Source organism: Tursiops truncatus, chromosome 15, assembly GCF_011762595.2.
Source record: "Tursiops truncatus isolate mTurTru1 chromosome 15, mTurTru1.mat.Y, whole genome shotgun sequence".
Classification (NCBI taxonomy): Eukaryota; Metazoa; Chordata; class Mammalia; order Artiodactyla; family Delphinidae; genus Tursiops; species Tursiops truncatus.
The window spans coordinates 40217989-40240215 of NC_047048.1; the positions used below are offsets into that span (position 1 = coordinate 40217989).

At 47.4% G+C, this 22227-nt stretch overlaps 1 protein-coding gene across 8 annotated transcripts in view; it reads left to right on the forward strand.

Annotated features, from left to right (window-relative positions):
* Positions 1–22227, forward strand: part of SLC24A3 (solute carrier family 24 member 3) — a 460451-nt gene that overhangs the window by 310550 nt on the left and 127674 nt on the right. For all 8 annotated transcript variants that reach the window (XM_033840346.2, XM_073792619.1, XM_073792622.1 and 5 more), the window contains exon 4: positions 19210–19284. In XM_033840346.2, coding sequence (XP_033696237.1) covers positions 19210–19284 — 75 coding nt within the window. The remainder of the gene's footprint in view (positions 1–19209; positions 19285–22227) is intronic.

A 22227-nucleotide genomic window follows, 5' to 3' on the forward strand; every position in this document is an offset into this window, starting at 1 on the left:
ATTGAATGTTTCAAAATATAATCCTATTGTTGAAAAAGTTTAACAGTTCTTAGCAGTAACATCCCCCCTTTTTGAACGAAGGCATAAGCAGAATAAATGTGTCTGTATGTGTCTGTATGCATGTACATATGTATTTACATGTGTATCTAAAGCAGGGAAAAACAGGTCATGCTTGATTAAAGCATAACATAAGGTAGCAGATGGGTCGGGGGAGACATGAGGATGGAGCTCCCCGTGCTTACCGTGTCCTCATTTCAGTTTCCTCAAAGAAACAACAGACTCTCTAGGTCACATTTTGAGAAATGGGAACTGCTTATTTTTTTGATCGCCTATATTGAGGTATCATTTGCATACTAAAAATCACCATTTTTTAAAACTTTTTATTTAAAAATAACTTTAGACTTACAGAAAGATCTGCAAACATAGCACAGAGAATTCCCACATATGTTTCACCTAGCTTTCCCTAATGGTAACCTCTCCTATAACCAGAATACAGTTATCAAAACCAGGAAACTAACACTGGTATGGTACTATTAACTAACTACAGAACTTATTCAAATTTGACCAGCTTTTCGTTTTCTAGTCCAACCCAGGACCCCACATTGCATTTAGTTGTATGTCTCTTTAGTTGCTTTCAATCCATGACACATCCTTAGTCTTTCTTCATGACCTAATTTTGAAGAGTCCTAATTTTGAAGAGTCCAGGCCAGTTTGAGTTTGTGTCCTGTTTTCTCATGATTTGGTTGAGGTTATACCTGTTCAGGTGAAGTACCCCTGTGACCTGGTGCTCTTTTCAGCATGTCCCATGGTGGGGGGGTGGGGATGACATTGGTATGTTTTATTACTGGTGATGTAACCTTCATCACTTAATGCTTCTGAGATCCATCCCTGTAGTCGTGTGTATGGGTTGTGTACAGAGGGAGTTTATCCCATGTTATTGCCAGGTAGAAGCCCATTGTACAGATGTACCACCATTTTTATCCAACCACATCTGGGTTGTTTCCAGATTAGGGCTCTTATGAAGAAAGCTGCTATGAACATCCGTGTACAAGAGTTATTTAGTGTCTACAGATGGTCTCATTTCTCTTGGGTAAATACCTGGGTGTGGTATGTAAGTTCATCTTTTAACATTTTTCCAACATGCGTGTACCTTTTTGTATTCCCACCAGCGATGTATGAGAGTTCCTGCCTTCCCACCAACACTCGATACTGCTGGTCTTTTAAATTTCAACCATTCTAGTGAGTGTGTAGAGGTATCTCATTGTGGTATTTACTTGCATTTCCCTAATGACTATTAATGTTGAGCATCTTTTTTTTTAACTTTATGAAATTAAAGATTCGTTATTATTTTTTTATAAATTTATTTTATTTTTTGGCTGCATTGAGTCTTTGTTGCTGTGCACAGGCTTTCTCTAGTTGCGGCAAGCAGGGGCTACTCTTCATTGCAGTGCGCGGGCTTCTCATTGCGGTGGCTTCTCTTGTCATGGAGCACGGGCTTTAGGCGCATGGGCTTCAGTAGTTGTGGCACGGGGGATCAGTAGTTGTAGCTCGCGGACTCTAGAGCACAGGCTCAGTAGTTGTGTCACACGGGCTTAGTTGCTCCGCGGCATGTGGGATCTTCCCGGACCAGGGCTCGAACTCATGTCCCCTGCATTGGCAGGCGGATTCTTAACCACTGCGCCACCAGGGAAGTCCTGTTGAGCATCTTTTAATGAGCTTATTTCTCATTCATTTATGTTCTTTAAGTGTATGCTCGAATATTTTGCATGTTTTTAATTGTGTTGTTTGTCTCCTTATTTTTGAGTTCTAAATGTTCTTTATATATGTTGAATACAAGTACTTTATAAATATATATTTTGCAACTTTTTCCCCAGTCTGTGGCCTTCCTTTTCTTAACAGTGTCTTTGAAGAGCAAAGTTTTGTTGTTTTCTTAAATTTTATTTTGATGTGGTCCATTTTATCAATATTTTTCTTTCCTGGTTTTCCTTAAAAGTTGAGTGTTCTATCTAATAAATTTTTGTGTAACCCAGGGTCCCAAAGTTTTCTTCTACACTTTTGTCTTGAATGAGTTTCAAGTGGCAGTAGCTTCTGGTGTTTTTTTTTTTTTTTCTTTCAGTTTCTCTGCCTACTTCCTTAACTCTTAATTTAGAAGCCAATCCTCTTCCAATAGTTGAGTGCATGAAGAATCATTAATTTGGCCAGTGAAGGAGTGCTTGGAATACTCATGGCAAATTTGATTCTTTTGTTCCATAAATGCTCACGGGTTGGTTCAGTGGGGTACCTGCTACTCGCGCTCTTTGCTTCCAAAGCAAACCCGGAGGCAAGGACCAGGCTGAAGACTGTGGTGGACTGGCAGACATTTAACAGTTGGCTCTCCTGGGGAAAAAAAGCTGTGGTTTGTAGCGTTTGCTCATTTCCATGGTGTAAATACCTACACCGTGACCAATTTTAAGCTACCAATACATCAGTGAACTTACAACACTGCTGAAAGTTTAATAACTGGCCCTTGTGAGCTGACACGAGCCTGCTTCAGCACACCGCCGGCTGCAGGAAGTTTATTTGAGGTGAAGCCCTGGAAGCAGAAGCGAGGGAGTGGAGAGGGGAGACGAGACAGGGAAAGGAGGGGAGCCAACCAAGGGGGTATGAAAGAGCTGGTTAACACGGTGAGCAGCTGGGCTTAATCCCACTGTGGATCTTGGGGGAGCAGTGTAGACCCAACTCAAAATTGTTCAGTTGGGGCTGAGCAGGCTGTGAGTGGGGGTGGTGACCCCGACTCCTGTCTCTTGTTGATGGTTGTGCCGTTGTTATCCTGGGCACCTTCAGGCAGCTCTGCCCATGGGCTGAGGAAAGCTCTTTAGCACTGGAGGTGGCCTCAGGCAGAAACGCACGGAGCCACTGGCCCCAGGTGAGGTAGGAAGCCATCCTGGGTAGGAAGCTGCCAGGGTGTCTTAAGTTTTCCAAGGGGCATCAACAGCACCTGCTCCACGTACCACACGCTTCTTTACACACTGGATTACCACTAGTAAACAACCCCCTGGGTCCCTCTAGGTCCACGGTCAAAGGCACCTTGTTTGGTGCAAACTAGCTGATGAAATACAATGGAGGAGAGGTGCTTTCCGCGTCCATTAGGTAATGCTTTCTCTATCAGCTCCTATCAGTGGATTCAAAGTGCCCACCTGACCAGACCCAGGGACACTGGCATTCCCTACAGGAGCCATGACGTTTATTTTTCTTCCTTTCAATTAGTAGATTTTGTTTTCTTCAAAGAAAGGGCAAGGGAAAATTACTTCTTTGTCAGTTCTTAAAAAGACAGGTAATGGAAGTATGAGTAATAGAATCCAATCAAATAATTCCCTCATCCAGGCCACTTAATAACTGGAATTATATCTGGGGTGGGTGTGGGGATGTTTTACGAACCAGAACACAAGTCACATTCAAATATTTTCTGATGTCCAAAATGCTTCACTTGTGGTAAGATCTTGAGCTTGGGAACGCGGTCTGCATTCCTGAGGCTGTCCCACTGACCTGGCCTTGTTGGCTGTCTGACCTAACGTTTCTGTGGTTTTCTCTGTAGATCAGAGACAATCTTATCATGACAAACAGTAAGATATTTTCTTAAATGCAAAAGTCCCGTCTTTCTTGGGGCAAGAGGAAGTTGTTTGTGGCTCTGTCTTCTCTGCCGTGGAAACTTCCCACAGACGGGGAACAGATGGGCCTCGATTTCCACACCACCTGCTTTTCAGTTGTAATTAACATCGGATCCAGGGGTGGGTTGGATTTCACCATTGCGTTGGCCATCCCCGTTGACCGCTGGGGAATCCTAAATCCCGTGTTTGTTGGAATATGAAACTTGGGTTGCGTTTCCGTGGATAGGCAGCAGCTCTTATGAGAGGAGGAAGGAAAAGGAAACCCTTCCTGAGTGCCTGCTTCCATTTAAGTGGCCCCCAGATACGGTTGAAGAGAGGAAGATGCCTGCTCATCTTGCCTTGTGTCTGTGTAAAGAACAAAGTGTGAATGAGTCCATTTCAGTTCAGTTGGTTCCACTTTTCTTACAAGTTAATTGAAATAATCATGACCCTGGCAACAGTAATATTATCCAGCATTTATTGAAGGCTTGCAGCATTCCAGCTACGATGCTAAGAATTTTGCATGCATTATCTAGTTTCCAAACCACCATATGAGGTAGGTACTGTTATCTTTCCCATTAAAGACAAGGAAAACTGAAACCTTAATGAAATTGAAATCCTCACCTTGGGTCACACAGCTGAGATACGGACCAGGCTATCTGATTCCTGCTTCATAACCGCGGTTCCTCACAGCCTCCACCAACTTCTTTACCCGGAGGGAGCACAGGAGCAACCGGCCAGCAGCTATCTTCCATTCCTGCTTTGTAGGTTCCAGGAGAGAATGCAAAAACTCAAAGCTGCCGCTGTTCTCCAGTCCCTTTATAGCCTCAGGGGAACTTCTCTCTCTGGTACTCCAGCGTGCTTTACCCCATGCCTTGGGTTTTTAGTTGCAGCTCTGCATCTTGCTTTTTCTGAGCCCTGGGGGAGGTGAGTGAAAACATGATTCAATTTTACCTCTCTGCCTTGAAGCCCCAGCTCCTAACGTTCGTGTCAGCATCTACAAACTGCAGCTGAAGTCGGGCCCCTTCTCATTATCAGTGGTATTGTTCCTCCAGCAATGGGGAGGATTTTTAGCAGAACATCTGAGAGCATCTCTGTTTTGACACCTGATGCTTTCTTTTTTTTTTTTTTTTTTTTTTTCTTTTTGCGGTACGCGGACCCCTCACTGCTGTGGCCTCTCCCGTTGCGGAGCGCAGTCTCCGGACACGCAGGCTCAGCGGCCATGGCTCACGGGCCCAGCCGCTCCGCGGCATGTGGGATCTTCCCGGACCGGGGCACGAACCCGCGTCCCCTGCATTGGCAGGCGGACTCTCAACCACTGCGCCACCAGGGAAGCCCAAGCCCTGATGCTTTCTAAGGGCACACCACATGAATAGAACACAAGAAGGATACCCAGGACCAGCAGTCATTCGTGCTGTTGTCCAGGTACAAAGGATTCCTTGGAATACCCTGCACGTCAGCCCAGGGGAAGGACCCTCTGTGCCCAGCTAAGCTAATTGTCTGGCAAGAGAGGTTTTGAACCTCCTAGATAAAAGTCCATAGTAATCACCTGGGAGTGATTTTAGTGGCTTGTCATTGAAGTGTGAAACTGAAGTACTGTCATAGGAAGCTTTGGTCCGGCTTCATTAACTGCACTAGACCTTAAGCGAAACGAAGGCCAGAGTTTAAGCCCCACTTAGACACACAGCCCCAGACTGGACCCCTACCCACAGCCATCCAGCCAGTTGGCGCTTTATACCAATCACAAGCGGGACGACCCAGGGTCACCCTCCACCACTAATGGGAAATCTCCTTCCACTCCCGGAGCACATGATCCTGGGTCAGTTCTGATAAGAGGACACAGTAAAGACACGCAGTTAAGGAAGTGGTTCCAACCTGGCACATCACCATGGCTTTCAGCTGGGTGCCCAAAGCTAGATTGTGGGGTGGCCACCTGAACACCTTCTCAAGTCACTGACCTACCAAGAGCACTAAAACAAGATGGTGCCGCGTAACTCAGGTTCCCGCACAACGCAACTGAAGACAGATAAGCTGATTCCCTCCACCTGAAGCAAACAGCCACCTATAATAGAAATAAAACAGATCTTCCTGCTTTTTGCTACTGCCAGCCTATTTCTATCACATGTACTTTGCAAGCACTCACATCATCCCACCGACTGAAATTTTATTATTTTTTAAATTTTAGTGAAGTATAGTTGACTTACAATGTTGTGTTAATTTGCTGTACGGCAAAGTGATTCAGTTATACATATATATTTATATATTCTTTTTTTAATATTCTTTTCTATTATGGTTTATCCCAGGATATTGAATATAGTTCCCTGTGCTATGCAGTAGGACCTTGTTGTTTATCCATCCTATACATAATACTTTGTATCTGCTAATCCAAAACTCCCAATCCATCCCTGCCCCACCACAGTTCTTCCTTGGCAACCACAAGTCTTTTCTCTACATCTGTGAATTGTTTCTGTTTCTTAGATAAGTTCATTTGTATCATATTTTAGATTCCACATATAAATGGTATCATATGGTATTTGTCTTCCTCTGTCTGACTTACCTTCTCTTAGTATGATCATCTCTAGGTCCAACCATGTTTGCTGCAAATAGCATTATTTCGTTCTTTTTTACGTCTGAGTAGTATTCCATTGTATATAGGTACCATATCTTCTTTATCCATTCATCCGTCAATGGGCATTTAGGTTGTTTCCATGTCTTGGCTGTTGCAAATAGTGTCACCAGCTGAAATTTTAAAGTTGAACAATGCCTAATGTGTTTTATTACCTAAATATTGGATGTTAAAACTTTGAATTTACCAACAAGAAGTTGCCTACTTAAGAGTAATCCTTTTGCAAAAGAAACTTGAAGGAGGATAGCAATTACGGAAAAAATGGGGGAAGATTTTGCAGAATACTTTTCAGAATATTGACTATGCCTGAACCAGTGGAAATGCATTAGTAAGAGGCTTGATTTCTATACACATTTTTTTATTAATGGAAGATGAGTTTCTCCTCCCCTCTCCACTAAATAAATGTTGAGTAAATATTTAAAGAGCATGGGTTTGAAGAGGCGCCAGGTGATAAGCCCGCCTGAAGCACCCGTGTCTCGGGCCAACTCTGTTTTTGGAAGTCCTGGTTGCCTGCCCAGGATTCGCCTGCCATCCACTGTTTGATGTTATCTGGCAGCTGTGGTGCCCACCAGTTCCCAAGACTGTGTTTGGACAGAGAATAACAAAAAAAATGACAGAAGGGCAAGAATGCAAATATCTTGATAACTTTAACCAGCCTGGTATCTTTCAAAGGCTCCGCATTGCACAATAAGCTTAGCTCTGACTCTGGCATGGAAATTCCTGCTGTATTGTGGTTTGCCTCGGAAAGGCTCGGCTTGGGTTACTAATAAAAACTTTAAGGCAAGAAGCAGGTTTCTCACCAACCTTGAAGTGAAGAGTTCCAGCATCTTGCAGATAGTTGAGTAAATGTTGGAATTTCAAAGTCCTCCAGAAAAGAGCATTCAGACCACATCTCTTCTCTTGCTGCTGAAAGCAATTTGGGTTCAAACCATGACTGGCTTGGGTTGGAGTCATACAAACGGGGTTGAAGTCCACTTTCTGTTTTGTATTGGTGCTGTGACCTTGGGCATATATTCTCTCTGTCCCAATTTCCTGTCTGAAAAGTGGGGATAACAGCAGTACCTACCTCATGGGCTAGTTGAGAGGATTAAGTTTTAAAGCAGTTCTGTGCTTAGTCATATGGTCAGTATGCTCAGTGGTCATGTGCTCAATGGTCAATATTCAAAAACTGTTAGCTGTCATCAGCAGGAGCATCATTATCTTTCTCATCATCACCACCATCATTATCATTGTCCTCCTCATCATTACATCACAGTCACTATCATCATCATCATCAGCCTCCCCATCCCCATCACCGTCGTCATCATCACCATTCTCACCACCACCACCATCATCATCATCACTGTCATCATCATCATCACCATCCCCACTAACACCGTCATCATCACCATCCTCACCACCAGCACCACCACCACCACTATCATCACCGTCATCATCGCCATCCACCCCGTCACCATCATCATCATCATCATCATCACCACCACCACCACCACCATCCTCACCATCCTCCCTATCACCATCACCGTCACCATCATCATCATCATCATCCACCCCATCACCACCACCACCATCACCATCACCATATCATCATCCTCACCATCACTATGATCACCATCACCATCTTCATCATTGTCCCCATCGTCATCCCATCAACATCAACATCATCACCATAACAACCACCATCACACCATCAAAAACACCTTCATCATCACCATCATCATAAGGTTTTTTCAGTAGAGTCAACAGTGATTCCTGATCATCACAGATAGTCTGCACCTGTGCATCCAAATATCTCCGCCTAGAGTACAGGAGCCTCTCCAGACTGACCTTTGCCTATTTCTGCAGCCTCATGTGTCTCTGCTTCCTCACTCACAATCTGCACTCCAGCCATAGGAAATAATCTGTAGTTTTCAGCACAAACCATGTTAATTTATGACACCATGTTTTAGTCATCCTGTTCCCTTGCCTGGTCAATTCTGTCCTGGTTTCTTTGCTTGTCTAACTCATGTTCATCTTCTCAGATGTGATATAAGCATCAACTCCTCCAGATAGCCTTACCACACCCTTTCCCTCACTCTCTGAAACCTAGGTTCCGTACCCTTCCTTTAAGCTCACAGAGAATCCAGTGAAGAGCTCTGTGTTTAGCTTTCATACCAAATACTGTGCTGAGGGACTTCCCTGGTGGCTCAGTGGTTAAGAATTCTCTTGCCAATGCAGCGGACACGGGTTTGATGCCTGGTCCCGGAAGATCCCACATGCCGCAGAGCAACTAAGCCCGTGCGCCACAACTACTGATCTTGTGCTCTAGAGCCCGAGAGCCACAGCTACTGAGCCTACGCGCCAGAACTACTGAAGCCCACGTGCCTAGAGCCTGTGCTCCACAACAAGAGAAGCCATCACAATGAAAAGCCCACACACTGCAACGAAGAGTACCCCCCACTCGCTGCAAGTAGAGAAAGCCCGTGCGCAGCAACAAAGACCAAACGCAGCCAAAAAAAATAATAATAATAAAATAAATTTATTTTAAAAATGCTGTGCTTACATATTTAGCAGACACGTTGGTGTTCCATTTTCCTGATCAAAGAATTGGGCAGTTGGACCCGACCTGAGGTCACAGTGCTGACAGTTGACAGGTTTCGTGTGGTTGGCTGAGTGCTTTACAATTGTTGAATTCAACCATTCATTCAGGAAGTATTTATTGAGCACATACTGTGTGCTAGCCCTGTTCTGGGCACTAGGGATACATCAGAGGACAAGACAGACAAAGACCCCTGTCCTTGTGGAGCTCACATTCTAAGGAAGGAGACATCCAATAAAATAAGCATCATAATAAGAATTATCTGGTGTTCTAGAAGATGATCTGGGTAATGGAAAAATAGAGGAGGTGGAGCAGGGTCAGAAGCAGGAGTGGGGGCGTGGGGCGTGCAGGAGAGGCACATTGAAGGATCAGTGGGCTCCACAAGGGTGAGGTTTGAACAAAGGCTGAAGGAAACGAGGGACGGAGCCACGTGGACAGCTGTGGAGAGAGTGGGGCAGGCAAAGAGAACAGCCAGTGCAGGGGTCCGGAGGCAGAGCCAGCCGAGCTCATTCAGGGAACAGCCAGGAGACCTGTGTGCCTGGAGCAGAATCAGCAAAGGGAGAGTCGGGGCGGCAGAGCGTCTGTCCTCATTACTCAACATCAAGAGATGTTACCTGAGTCCAGATGTGCAGCTTCTCTCTTGGCAGAAGCTCTGGCCGTACTAAGCGCATATTCTCATGCAACGTTGGTCAGGGCAGAGCACAGCCTGCCCACCTGACATGGGCGTCCACCGTCCAGTGAGCCACAGACCCTGCCCCATGCATGTGTCTCATCTCCACACCCTGCGGGCCCCTGTGAGCAGCTGAGGCCGTGGCGCTGGGCGGTAGCCTCTGGCAAGGACGCCCAAACCCGCCACCAACTCCCTGCCCTCAGCCCTGCCTTGACTGTCCTCCTTTCCATCTGCCCTGATCTGTGCCTGTTCCGTGTAAGCCCAGTGAAGACTTCTGCTGGCAATACTCTGAAAAGGAAGGAAGCCCACATAGATGAAAGGGAGTTTTCATTCCTGATTCTGCAAAGGAGACGCTTCCTTTGGAAAGAATGAATGGACTTCTTGAAATGTGTGCACATGCCTGTGGGGAGGGTTGCCGGGGGACCCGGGAAGCATTGCTCTTGCGCTGTCACACTTGTCTCCCGTCCTGACAGCAGGGCTTCGGGGGGATTTTATTTACTTTTTCAAAAATGAACTTATTAACCAAACCCCAAACCGTGTCTTGATCATACCACCTCACACCCAGTAGGATGGCTACTATGAAAAAAAAAAAACCCAAAAAACAGAAAATAACAAGTGTTGGTGAAGACGTGGAGAAATTGGAACCCTGTACACAGTTGGTGGGGATGTAAAATGGTGCAGCCGCCATGGAAAATAGTATGGCGGTTCCTCAAAAACTAGAACATAGAATCACCACGTGATCCAGCAATTCCACTTCTGGGTATCTACCCCCAAAGCATTGCAAGCAGGGACTCAAACAGATATTTGCACACCATGTTCTTAGCATCATTATTCACAACAGCCACAAATGCGGAAGCCACCCAAATGTCGAGTGACAGATGAATAGATAAACAGAACGTGTGTATCCGTACAAGGGGATATCACTCAGCCTTGTAAAGGTAGGACATTCTGACACCTGCTATAACATGTATGACTCTTGAAGACATTATGCTGAGTGAGATAAGCTAGTCACAAAGGGACAAATGCTGTAAGATTCCCCTTATATGAGGTCCCTAGAGTATTCACATTCATGGAAACACTAGGGCTACTTTGTACGAAAGTAGAAAGGTGGTTGCCAGGGGCTGGGTTGAGGGGGAATGGGGAGTTAGTGTTTAATGGGGACAGTTTCAGTTTGGGATGATGAAAAAGATCTGAAGAGGGTGGTGGTGATGGTGGGACAGCAATTGTGCACGCAATTAATGCCATTGATCTCTACACTTAAAAATGGTTAAAATGGTAAAGATTGTGTTGTACGTGCTTACCACAATAAAAAAATTAAAATGAAATTTTTAAAAATCAAAAAATATTGAGAGATATTGAGAGATAAAAATATTGAGAGATATATATCTATACACATCTATATCTTTGTATCTGTATCTATATCTATCTATATGTATATAGACAGAGAGAGAGAGAAGCATGTAGTAGAGAGGTGGGTCGCTGGGTTCACATCTTGCCTCTGCCACCTAGTAGCTGTGTGACCTGAGCCAAGTTAATGAACTTGGTCCCCTCTGCGAGGAGGCGGGATTAACCCAGTGCCCCGTCCTGCAGCCATTGTTGTGAGGGTCATTGGAGCGTGTGTGCCCGGCCCCCAGGGAGCCCCTGTAAGGCTCACGTGGACATCAGCCCAGCTACAGAAACCTGTCCCCAGACCCTGCCTTTAGTGGATATTGAGGAGAAATGGCAGTTATCACCCCCACTCCCTTGAGAAACTGACAACCAAGCGAAATAAATGAGGTCCCCAGGGACTCTGGAAGCACTCTCAGAGTGGACCCTGTGCGAGAGGGATCTGGGGCGGGAGGAAGAGAGAGGAGAGAGAGACAGTGACCCCAGTTGTGCTGACCTCCGAGAACACCGTCAGCCATGGGCTTCATCTGGGCACCGTGAGAGGCTTCAAGTAACATAGTTACAGGGTTTATGCCAATGAGCAGGTATATTAACATATACTCACTTCCTTTAGCATTTGAGTCCCTGCGAGAGAATCATCTTCAGGTGGAAATGGTTCCAAAGACCTTTGGATGCCAACTACAGAAGGACTAGGGGTGGAACTAAGGGGGAGCGTTCCCATGTTCTGTTGGTCTCAGCTTTGAGAGCAATGCCCTGGCTGGGAATACACTCACCTGGGCCGGACGGCTAGTGCCGGCTCCAGGGGACGTTTCCCCGGTCCAGCCTCAACACTGGCTCTATCACAATTGCAGGACACAGCAACAACCCGCAGGGAAATTTGAAAAGACAAGGTTTATTACTCACAGATCCTGGTGGGTCCACGGCATGTCCGGGGCCACACAGTGAGGTCACGGGGAGGGGGTGGAGGGAGAGAGAGAGAACAGTCTTGAGGTTCTGCCTTTATTGAGGTCAAGGATGGGGTGTCTAGGGTTGCTCTGGGCCGCTCTTTACTAGCGAATTTAAAACATAAGAGCAGGAATTATGGTGCAGGTAGGGAAAATCAAGGTCACTCAAGTGGTCGCTTATCTGGGTCACCCAGGATTTCTGAAAAGGGAACTTCCAGGGTGGGGTCACCTGTCTCCTCATCTAGCTGCGTAGCTGGCGATGTGTTTGCTGAGGTGGATGCCTTTGGAATGGATGCCGAATGGGGGCATCCATTAGGGAATCAAAGGCTAATGTCGGGCACTTACCTTACAGCCAGGAAAGCTCATGGCCAGGCACATACACTCCTGTCCCCACTAGACTTTGGGAAGACAGTTGTGTCTGAGAGTGTCCAGCTTGATTTCATACTGTGTTTCATTGCTTCCACAGTCTTCCTTAACCCACTTCCCTCTTGTTTTAATTTGTGCTGTCCTAGAAGCAGACCCTGAGACAAGCATTAGAATTCAGTGGTCAGGGACTTCCCTGGTGGTCCAGTGGCTAAGACTCTGTGCTCCCAATGCAGGGTACCCAGGTTCAATCTCTGGTCAGGGAACTAGATCCCACATGCTGCAACTAAGAGTTTGCATGCTGCAACTAACACCTGGTACAGCCAAATAAATATTAAAAAAAAAAAAAGAAAGAATTCAGGGGTCACTTGGAATGCAGGAAGTAAGACAGAGAAGGGACAATTGCTAATAAAAGGTGAGTGACGGAGCTTACAACACTATGGGCACCTTAAGCTTAATTCACCTGTGGGAACCCAGGCAGACAGTGTGGAGGGACCCCACCCAGGGGGCGAGGGAGCTGGGACTGATGCACCAACTCCCATGGGTCAAGTCTTCAAGGAAATTGAGGCAGATTCTGACCGTTGAAAGGCAGTAGAGTTCTCTAAATTAATAACACCTGAATAATATGGCAGGCCCAGGGGGCACTCCTAGCCATCTGCTACCTTCCTCTTCCCTGCAGCCCTCACCCCCAGATCCTCCTGGTCAGAACCCAAGTCTGGCTTGAGGCTGTATTTCTCTCTGTAGTCACCAGGGAAGTGAGCACTTTCAGAACGATGGCCGTGGTGGTAGCAGAGACAGAGAATGGGCATGTGAGTCAGTCCTGCCATAACATCATGGGGCCACTGGACACCAAGCTTGTCAGGGGGGAGAATGATTTTTAAAGAAATAACTCTTTTACCAAGTTTAATCATATATGATCACTTGAAGCTATGAAAAAGGCAGAGAAGGAAAGGAGGTAGATTTTTTTGGTTATTATTCTAACCGTATTCCCCGGGAGATTTAGAACAATTTCCACCAAGGCCAGAGTTCTATAGATCTTCCCTGGAAATTGCTTCTCCAGTACCACCTTCACTGAAATTAAAGACAGAGCAACACGAGTGCAGATGATGTAGTACCAGGAAATTGTCTGTGAAAATCCCTGACTGTAGATGCCACATAAAACAGCGGGGTTAATGTCATGCTGTTGGGATACATTTGCCCTCACAGTATGGAAGTCCTTATGTGTATCGACATTTCAGCTAGAGCCTGTTCACCTCCATTAAGCCACAGGCCATGATGATTTCCTGTTACCTTAGGTATTTTTCGGTTTAACCATTGTCACCAAAGTTCTCTAGTTTTATTAGTCCCAATCAACCTTTAAAATTGCCTGATGAGATAGAATTTATCTTTCAAGATTCCAGTTCAGTATCCACTTTCTCTGTGAAGCCTTCTCTGACCTCCTTCTCCCGTGCCCAGCAGAATGAATCTTCTCTGCCCTATATTGGTTAGGGAGGCACATGACTGCAAGTACAGAAACCCCAACTAATGGTGACTGAGGCAAATAGGGGATTCATTTTCTCACAGAGTAAGAAGTACGGAGGGAAGTGGTTTCTGGCATTAGATCAGCTGGTGAATGGCGTTCTCAGGGCTCTGCTCCTCTTAACATGTTGGTGTGTATTGTCATGCTTATTGTATCATGGTCACATAATGGCTGCTGGCATTCCAGACATCACATCCGCGTTCAAGGCAGGAAGAAAGGGTGACTTTAGTTGAATCTGTCCCTTATTCTCATTGCCCAAGATTGTGTTACATGAGCATGGCTAGTACCAGGGAGGCTAGAAAAGCTGAATATATTGTCATTCAAAGCAACAAGAAAGTTTGATTTCTTGGAAGTTACTTCTCGTTATTATTGTTTGCACTCTGGCTCTTTTTATCACCTTGGCTGTAGCTGTTACCTGTTGCCACAATAATGCTGTGTAACAAATGGCCTCAGAACCTCAGTGACATACAACAATAAACATTTATTTAGCTCATGGGTGTCTGGGGTTCAGCAGAACTGGGTTGAGCTTGGCCAGGCTCAGCGGGGCTCGCCCATGTCTGAGGCCGAGCTGCTCGCCAGCTGACCTCTGACAGCCTCAGCTGGGAGAGTGCGGATGGCTGGCAGCAGCTGCCGTGCCAGTCGTGCTATTCGGCCACTTCCCTTGACAGCTTCCGAAGGTGACACCAGCTACTCTGTGAGCACCCCCTGTCTCGGAACCCATTCACTCCAGGTGAGTGGGGCCCTCATTCTATGCAAGCTTGGAACGGGGTAGAAAGGAAGGTGTGAAGGACACAGATGCTGCCCTTCAAGAGAAGGGAGGCAGATACATAAACCTGAAACAGGGCCCGTGGTCGTGGCAGCACGTGGTCGATGTCAAAGTACAGATGCCCTGTTAGGTTCCTGGGGAGGAGAAGCCCCTGTGGTCTGAGACTTGAGCTGAAGCTCACACAGGTGCCCCTCTCCTCTCCAGACACCGTCACTCATCTTTAGAACATGGCCCGCATTGGCCTGCCCTGGTTGCTGTAGCCGGGCTGCAGTTTCCACGTGGACCAGTTTCCATGTGGGTGGCCCCAGGGTACTGGGCCAGCTCAGCCATTTTTGAGACTTCCAATCTGTCTTGTGTTTTGTAGCGCACCTTGTAAAAATAATAACATTAAAGAACATCATCTAACAACTCCCCATCTGGAAGTTTATCCTAGAAATGCAAAAGGATATATGTTTAAAGATTTTTATTGCAACACTGGTTGTGGTCCATTCATTTATAAAGGAAAATAGGGATTCACTCAAAATACAGAGGTAGCGAGGGTTTACCCGTATTCATGCTGATCACATTTATACTTGTATGTAAATGGTATATTTATGGACGTAGAGAATGGACTTGAGGACATGGGGAGGGGGAAGGGTAAGCTGGGACGAAGTGAGAGAGTGGCATGGACATATATACACTACCAAATGTAAAATAGATAGCTAGTGGGAAGCAGCCGCATAGCATAGGGAGATCAGCTCAGTGCTTTGTGACCACCTAGAGGGGTGGGATAGGGAGGGTGGGAGGGAGACGCAAGAGGGAGGGGATATGGGGGTATATGTATACGTATAGCTGATTCACTTTGTTATAAAGCAGAAACTAACACACCGTTGTAAAGCAATTATACTCCAATAAAGATGTTAAAAATAAATAAATAAATAAATAAATAAATAAGGACATCAGTGGCTCAGAAACGGCAGCCCCCAAAAGTGGATGGCTAGGATTCTGAAACCGTCCCTCCCTCTGTGTGGTTGGAGAAGACAGCTTGTTAGTAGGTGAGCTGAAAATAGAGAGTGGAAATGGGGTAGCAAATCAGAAACGACCTCTGCAGTGGGCGGCAGCCGGGCCCCATGGGAAGGCCTGGAGAGGGTGCTTGGATGAGTTACGATGCTCTCTGAGGTGCCTGGGAGACGAGTCCGTAACGCCCTGCCTCCCATGGGAATTAGAAGAACTGAGTGAGAGAGTCCTTGAGAAGGACCGGAGCAAGCCTAAGTTTCTGGCCCCACGAAGAGTGGCAAATATTATTAATAGTGATGGTATTATTATATCCTTTGGAAATATAGGAATGGTCAAATTAATCCCCAAATGCCTCATTCTCTAAACTACGTGGACCAGTGGTATTGACAGCACCATCGATATCACACTTCCAGTAGGCCCTCTGCCTCTTCAAGTTTGACTTTGTCCATTTGTTTTGTTCCTTGATGCTGTTTTGGTTTTGTGTTTTTATTAGTAGTAGACCTTTGTAAGAGCAGTTTTAGGTTCCCAGCATAACTGAACAGCGGATACAGAGTTCCCACATCCCTCCGCCCCCAACACACACGCAGCACCCCCATCAGTATCTTGTTCTGTTTCGTTTGTTCTTCCGGTGGGAACCCGATTTCCAGTGGGTAACATGGTTAGAAGAGAGTTTCCTGTAAGCAAAGTGGCATGCCGCCCTCGGATACCAGGAGGTGCTCTGCAGCTGGAAAGGAGCCCCATGGCCTGGCAGGCCCCTGGGTGTCAGAGGAGCTTTGTCCCAGGGTATCTGAGGGTTGGCGTCCCCACCTCACGCTGCCTTGTGCACGGCACTAACTTGGCTTTCGACGGCCATCACCCTTGAAAGCACAGAGAGCCTGGCAGATCTGTTCATTTCTGGTCCTAATCCAGGTGTTGACGTTGCCATGCGTTAGCTGGAGCTTCTTGCCTCGAGACAGGATCAACACATAATATTGGAACGTGGTCTTGGAGAGAGAGTTCATGGACTTGTAAGCGGCTTTGGGGGTTTTAGCCTGTTGAGTATGTCAGCTACGGACAGCTTGTCTAATTCTTGGTTAATCCACAGATGTGTGTACCTCTGGATTCCAATGACTGCATTTGGCTGTCCCTTCAAATATAATGATAAAGCCTGCATAATATGGGATTGGCCACATCATACGGCAAAAGAGGGTTTGAGTCCATTGCAACTTGGGAACGTATATTCTGACTCACCCACAGAGCTATAAAATACAGCACTAATTTTTTTTAAATTGACATTTCCACTCCCCCCACTGAAAAAACACCCCACAGGCAAAAAACTTTGTACAGCTTATGAATAGACCAATCAGTAGGAAGTTCTTTTAAGGCTTCTCGGCATGGCTGGCTTTCCAGGGCTCACCAGAGATTAGAAAAGTGTAAGAAAGAGTCCTGACCTTTCAAATCTCCCACCACCTACAAAACTCACATAAGAAACACAAATTCAAGGTGGACAAATCAGAAAATATGGATAGGAATTATAAAGTACAGATAGAGTTACACCAACCAAGGGAAAAACTATTTTGATTTATGGTCTTACAAACTCTTATATGCAAATATCAATATATAAGTGTGTGTATATGTATGCACTCATATACATAGATAATTTAACAAAAAAGAGGTTGTACACAATGTTTTATAGCATTTTTTATTTAACAAGGGATCGTAAATGCCTTTCCTTGTCACTAAATATGAATTTACATAATCCCTGTTAACAGTATTTCCTTGAATGATGAATCATTACTTCTGTAACCCATCCCCTATGGTATATTTTGTTAGGCTTTGATAATTTATTATAATCAGCATTTTGGAATGAATATCCCTGTTGCATATGTTCCTGTGCTCTTGTCTGATACTTCCACAGAATCAAGTGTTAAGATGCACTTTAGAATCTTACAATCTGGTTTAAAAGACCAAGCACATAGATGTGAAAAAGAGAACCAGTTCATAAAGGGGGAGGAGTGTCTAAATGAGTACAACAGCTAAGAGTCAGAGGCCAGAAAGATCGTCTCATGCTTGAGTTGCTCCAGAAGGCTTCTAGAAGGACAGCTGCAAGTGACAAAAATGCAAATCAGCTTAAGTATCAAAGGCACATTATCAGCTCATGAAATTGGAGAGTCCACATTGGTTTCAGGCTGAGCTGGGCCCAGAGTCCACATGGTGTCACTGGGCACGTGTGTGTGTGTGTGTGTGTGTGTGTGTGTGTGTGTACACATGTGTGTATCCACCTGTCTTACCACTTGGTTCGGCTCCTTGCTGGGTGAGCTCACTCTCAGGCCGGCTCTCTAGGGCAGCTGCAGACTCAGGTGGTGCTTTTATCTCCAAGGGGAGAGGCCCCCTTTCCCAGCTTCTCTGTTGACCCCTGCCCGGCCCCTTGCAGACCCCTTGCCCACCCATCACTGCCTGATGGAGAATGGCGTGTTCCAGTGCCCATACCCTGTGGTGGGGCGGGTGGAGTATGTGATAGAGGCCCTTCCTGCAGAGCAGTTAGCCAAAGGAAAAGATGCTGGGAGGTCAAAATACGAGAGAGGAGTGACTCCTGAGGACGCTGGAACTTGAAGGATGAGCAGCCACGCCCATTAGAGGTTTGGGGCTGCAAGTAACAGGGAAACTCAAAATCAAATGGGCCTGTTTGCCGGTGTGTTATGCTATGAAGTCCAGAGGCAGGGGGTGGCTCAGGGATCATGTGATCAATGGCTCAGTGACGTCATTACATTGACTCAGAGTCAACTTCATCTCAAGTCAGAGTTCTCTCAATTTGTTGGCCAATGGCAGTCAGGACTCCCAGCTTCCTGGTCCACAGCTGGAGGGTGTGGACCCACTCTCTGTGGCAAGGACTGTAAAGCCTTTCCTGCCATCTGATTGGCCCAGCCAAGATCATGTGCCCACCCCTGAACCAATAGCCATCCCTGCGGAATACTGCACCCTGATTGGCTCATCAGGGTGATCTACTCCTGGAGGAAAGGGTGGAGCCACCTTCCACATGGGAGCAAAACTGGGGTCCTATTAGGAAGGAGTGGAGGATGGATGCTGAGTGGTCAACCAACAATGGACTGCAAATAAGATCTCATTAATTAGAGAGGAGACATAGAGTTGGTTACGGTAGAGAAGTGATTTGTGGCCCAAAGGTAGAATTCCAAGGAATGCCTTGGTTACGGTTGACCAAGGGTATGGAAGCAAGACTGCAGGGGCTGTCCTGCAGGGAACAGGAGCGTGAACAAGCTCAGTAGGAAGTATTCATCTATTTGTTCCTTCATTGCACATAAATTTATTGAGCACCTACTATGCATCAGGCCCTGTGCTGAGTGCTGGGGATCAATGAGATAAAGTTCATACCCTCATGGACTTTTAGAGGGGGAAAGAGACAACAAACAAATTAATCAAACATAAAATAGGTCAAGAAAAACAAAGCAGAATAAGGGGGGTGAAGAGAAAGGGAAGGGAGGGGAGTCCAAGGCCCCTTGCTTTGATTGACATTAACCCAGGGACCTGAAGGACATGGAGGACGGAGCCAAGTTGATGTGGGGGAACGTGTTCTGGGCAGAGGGAACAGCACGTGTAAAGGCCCTGGGGCAGGCATCCGTGGTGTGTTTGGGGACCTAGGAGGTGGACAAGGTGGGAGGGTGGGAGGTGGCAGGCATTGCAACGACTTTTACATGGTGTCATGACTCTGACTTTAACCCCTTCCCTCCTCTCTTCCAGGCCATGTACATGTTCTATGCGCTGGCGATAGTGTGTGATGACTTCTTTGTCCCCTCCTTGGAAAAGATCTGTGAGGTATGTGTCTGAGCCCCGGTACTGCTCCATCCTCCCCCACTGAGGTCCTGGGGAGCCCTCCATGCAGCTGGGGTGGGAAGGCCAGGCACCAGCATGCTTCAGAGCCATGGGCAGTATTAGTGCAAACACATCTCCAATCTGCTTAGAGTTTCAGTGTGCAGATCCACAGTTGGGCTTTAACCCTCACGGCCAGTGGTCCCTGCCCCATTGGGCGTAACTCAAGGTACTGCCTGTGTTCTGCTCCTGCTTTCTAAGCCTGGCTCTTCCTTTCTCCACTCCTCACTGCCCTTTCCTTCTGCCACTGCCGTAACCCTCCCTCATGATTCGATTCGTGGGGTCCTCACAGAGTGAGAAGTCTTCAGCCATACCTCCACTGCCCTTCCTCTCTGTGTATGTGCAGAGACGCTCCAGGCAGAGGCCTGAAAGGCAAGGCGATGAAAGAACTGGCCACAGAGACCAGGAAATCAGCCCGGTGAACGCCAGGCTGAACACCAAGTTACACCCCTTTCATCTGAAAACACTTAGCATATCTAGAACTCTTTCATTCTCTTGCTTCTTTCATCTCTTTTTCTGGTTTGAAATGTAGTTTGCTTTATCTGGAAGCGTTCTGTTTTATTTTATTTTTAATTCAGAATCCCCTTTGCAGAAGGGGTCTCTTCCCCAGATGCACTTCCTGTCCATCCAGAGCACCTGCTCCTTCACGTAGCCTTCAGCCTGGGCTGACCCTCCCTTTCTTCCCTCCCTTCCCCCCAGTGTCCGATTCACTGGGTCTTGGGGGACAGTGGGGAACAGAAGTAGCATTTCTATTAAGTTCCCAGGTGATGTGGAGACTGCTGGTCTGGAAGACACGCTTCGAGAACTGCTAGCTGAAGCAGTTTCTTCCACGTTCTGAAGTCTGTTAGTTTTGTGTACTTAAAGCAATAAAAGAGAGTCATGCCACAGCCACCGTGGAGAGGCCCCGGGAGTGGAGGTGGGAAGTGGGAAAGGAAAATCGGTGATCTGGTCTCTGAGATGGACGCAGGCCAGCGTGGAAGCCTTTTGTCCAAAGTGATTGAATGTGAGCACAGGGTCGCCTGATGGAGAAGAGGAGAAAGCACGGAAGCACCTGTAATCGGGCTCAGCTGTGACCTCTGAAATCCACCATTTGGTAGTTTACTCCTCATGCGAAGCGAACTACGCTCTGTCCCACACGTTTTTTTAATAGCAATGTTAAGACCTCGTGCTGGAAATGTACATACAATTGTCAGAACGCATTCTCCTCATTGAGGAGACCCATAGCACCTGTGAGCACAGCCCTTGGGGAGGAATCAGGGTGAAACACAGCGTCGCGGGGCCGTGGGACGCGGGGCAGCTCCAGAGTGAGACACAGGGGCAGGTGAAGCGCTGGAGCTGGAGATGCAGAGGGAAAAGGAGGTGAGAGAGTGGCTGGGCCTTGGGATCGGGGAAGGGCTTGTGCAGGGGCAGGATGGGAGCAGCGGTCTCAGTGGCAACATCTTACAGGGACGGATATTTAAGCCGAGAAGAGTCTGAGCCGGTGAACCAAGCCTGGAGAACCCGGGGCGGGACTCAGCGTGCCTGCGTGTGGGGAACCCTGAGGACGCCAGGCTGGGGCATCAGGAAGGAGCTGGGAAAGCTTCTGAGGGCTGTTCCGATAGATGGAAAGGGTCCTGAGGCAGGAAGACCCCCCAGCGGGTGACTCTGAGCACCCAGTGCCAGGTGGCCAGGGCCAAAGTGAAAGAGGGGTGAAAGGGGCGGGGAGGTGAAGGAGGAAGAAGCAAAGTGAGTGAACGAAGGAGTGAGAGGAACAGGAGATCAGCCCGGCTGTGGAGTCCACGGCTAATGCCCGAGCTGGAGCGGACGCAGCAGGGAGAGGACAAACCAGCCACGGAGTGTGAGCGCTGTTAGGGTACCTGCCCGGTGAGACGGGATGCCTGGCACCGCTCACAGCCACACCTTTCACCTTGAGGTATCAGCACCTCCATCTTAGGGTCTCCTCAGAACCACATGCAACGTTTAGCTTTTCAGTCAAGATCGAGGGAACCCAGGTTTCCAGGTCAAAAGGCTCAGTAGGGCTCTGGCGGCAGCTTCTTGATGGTCATTCGAGCTGGTGGCCTTGGCCGAGGCCATGCTGCCCCTCCATGGCTGAGCAAGGAAGTGCAGCTGCGGTGCCGCTGGGAAGAGGGACCAGGGACTCTTAGCTGGGATGCCCGGAGGGAGCTGGCTCTTTCCTGACAGCCAGCAGCTTCCTTTCTGCATCAGGACTGGATGCAGAAAAGCTCCCCACACTACCCAGCCTCAGTGTCACGTGTCTTCTTGCAGATCACCTTTCGGATCAACAGACCGGGTAACCTGGACAGTTCATTGTGTAGCTTATCTTGGCGGGGCTCATCATCTCTTTGTACTCATTCTCACCACCCCCCATATTCCCCCTACCCCGGGATTCAAGACTGCATTGCGAATGGGGGTGGGTTTCAGGAGGGTGACCCTCCCCACTCCCAAAAGCCTCCATAGCCTCCTAGACTCAAGGCTTTAAAACTGCTTACCAGGAGCCTGATGTAGCCCAAATCGTCAGCATAGTAATGAAAAAAATCAGAATGTTTTATGTAAAAATGTGTATTTGGGGGTCTCTTTAAGTAGGGATATTTTGCAGCACAGAGGGCACTGAGCTTTTAAAAAGGAGGTGGGGCTTCCCTGGTGGCGCAGTGGTTGAGAGTCCGCCTGCCGATGCAGGGGACACGGGTTCATGCCCTGGTCCGGGAGGATCCCACATGCCGCGGAGCGGCTGGGCCCGTGAGCCATGGCCGCTGAGCCTGCGCGTCCGGAGCCTGTGCTCCGCAACAGGAGGGGCCACGGCATTGGGAGGCCCGCGTACCGCAAAAAAAAAAAAAAAAAAAAAAAAAGGAGGTGAAGTCCCGCTTGCCTCACATGGCCCGTGCCCATCCC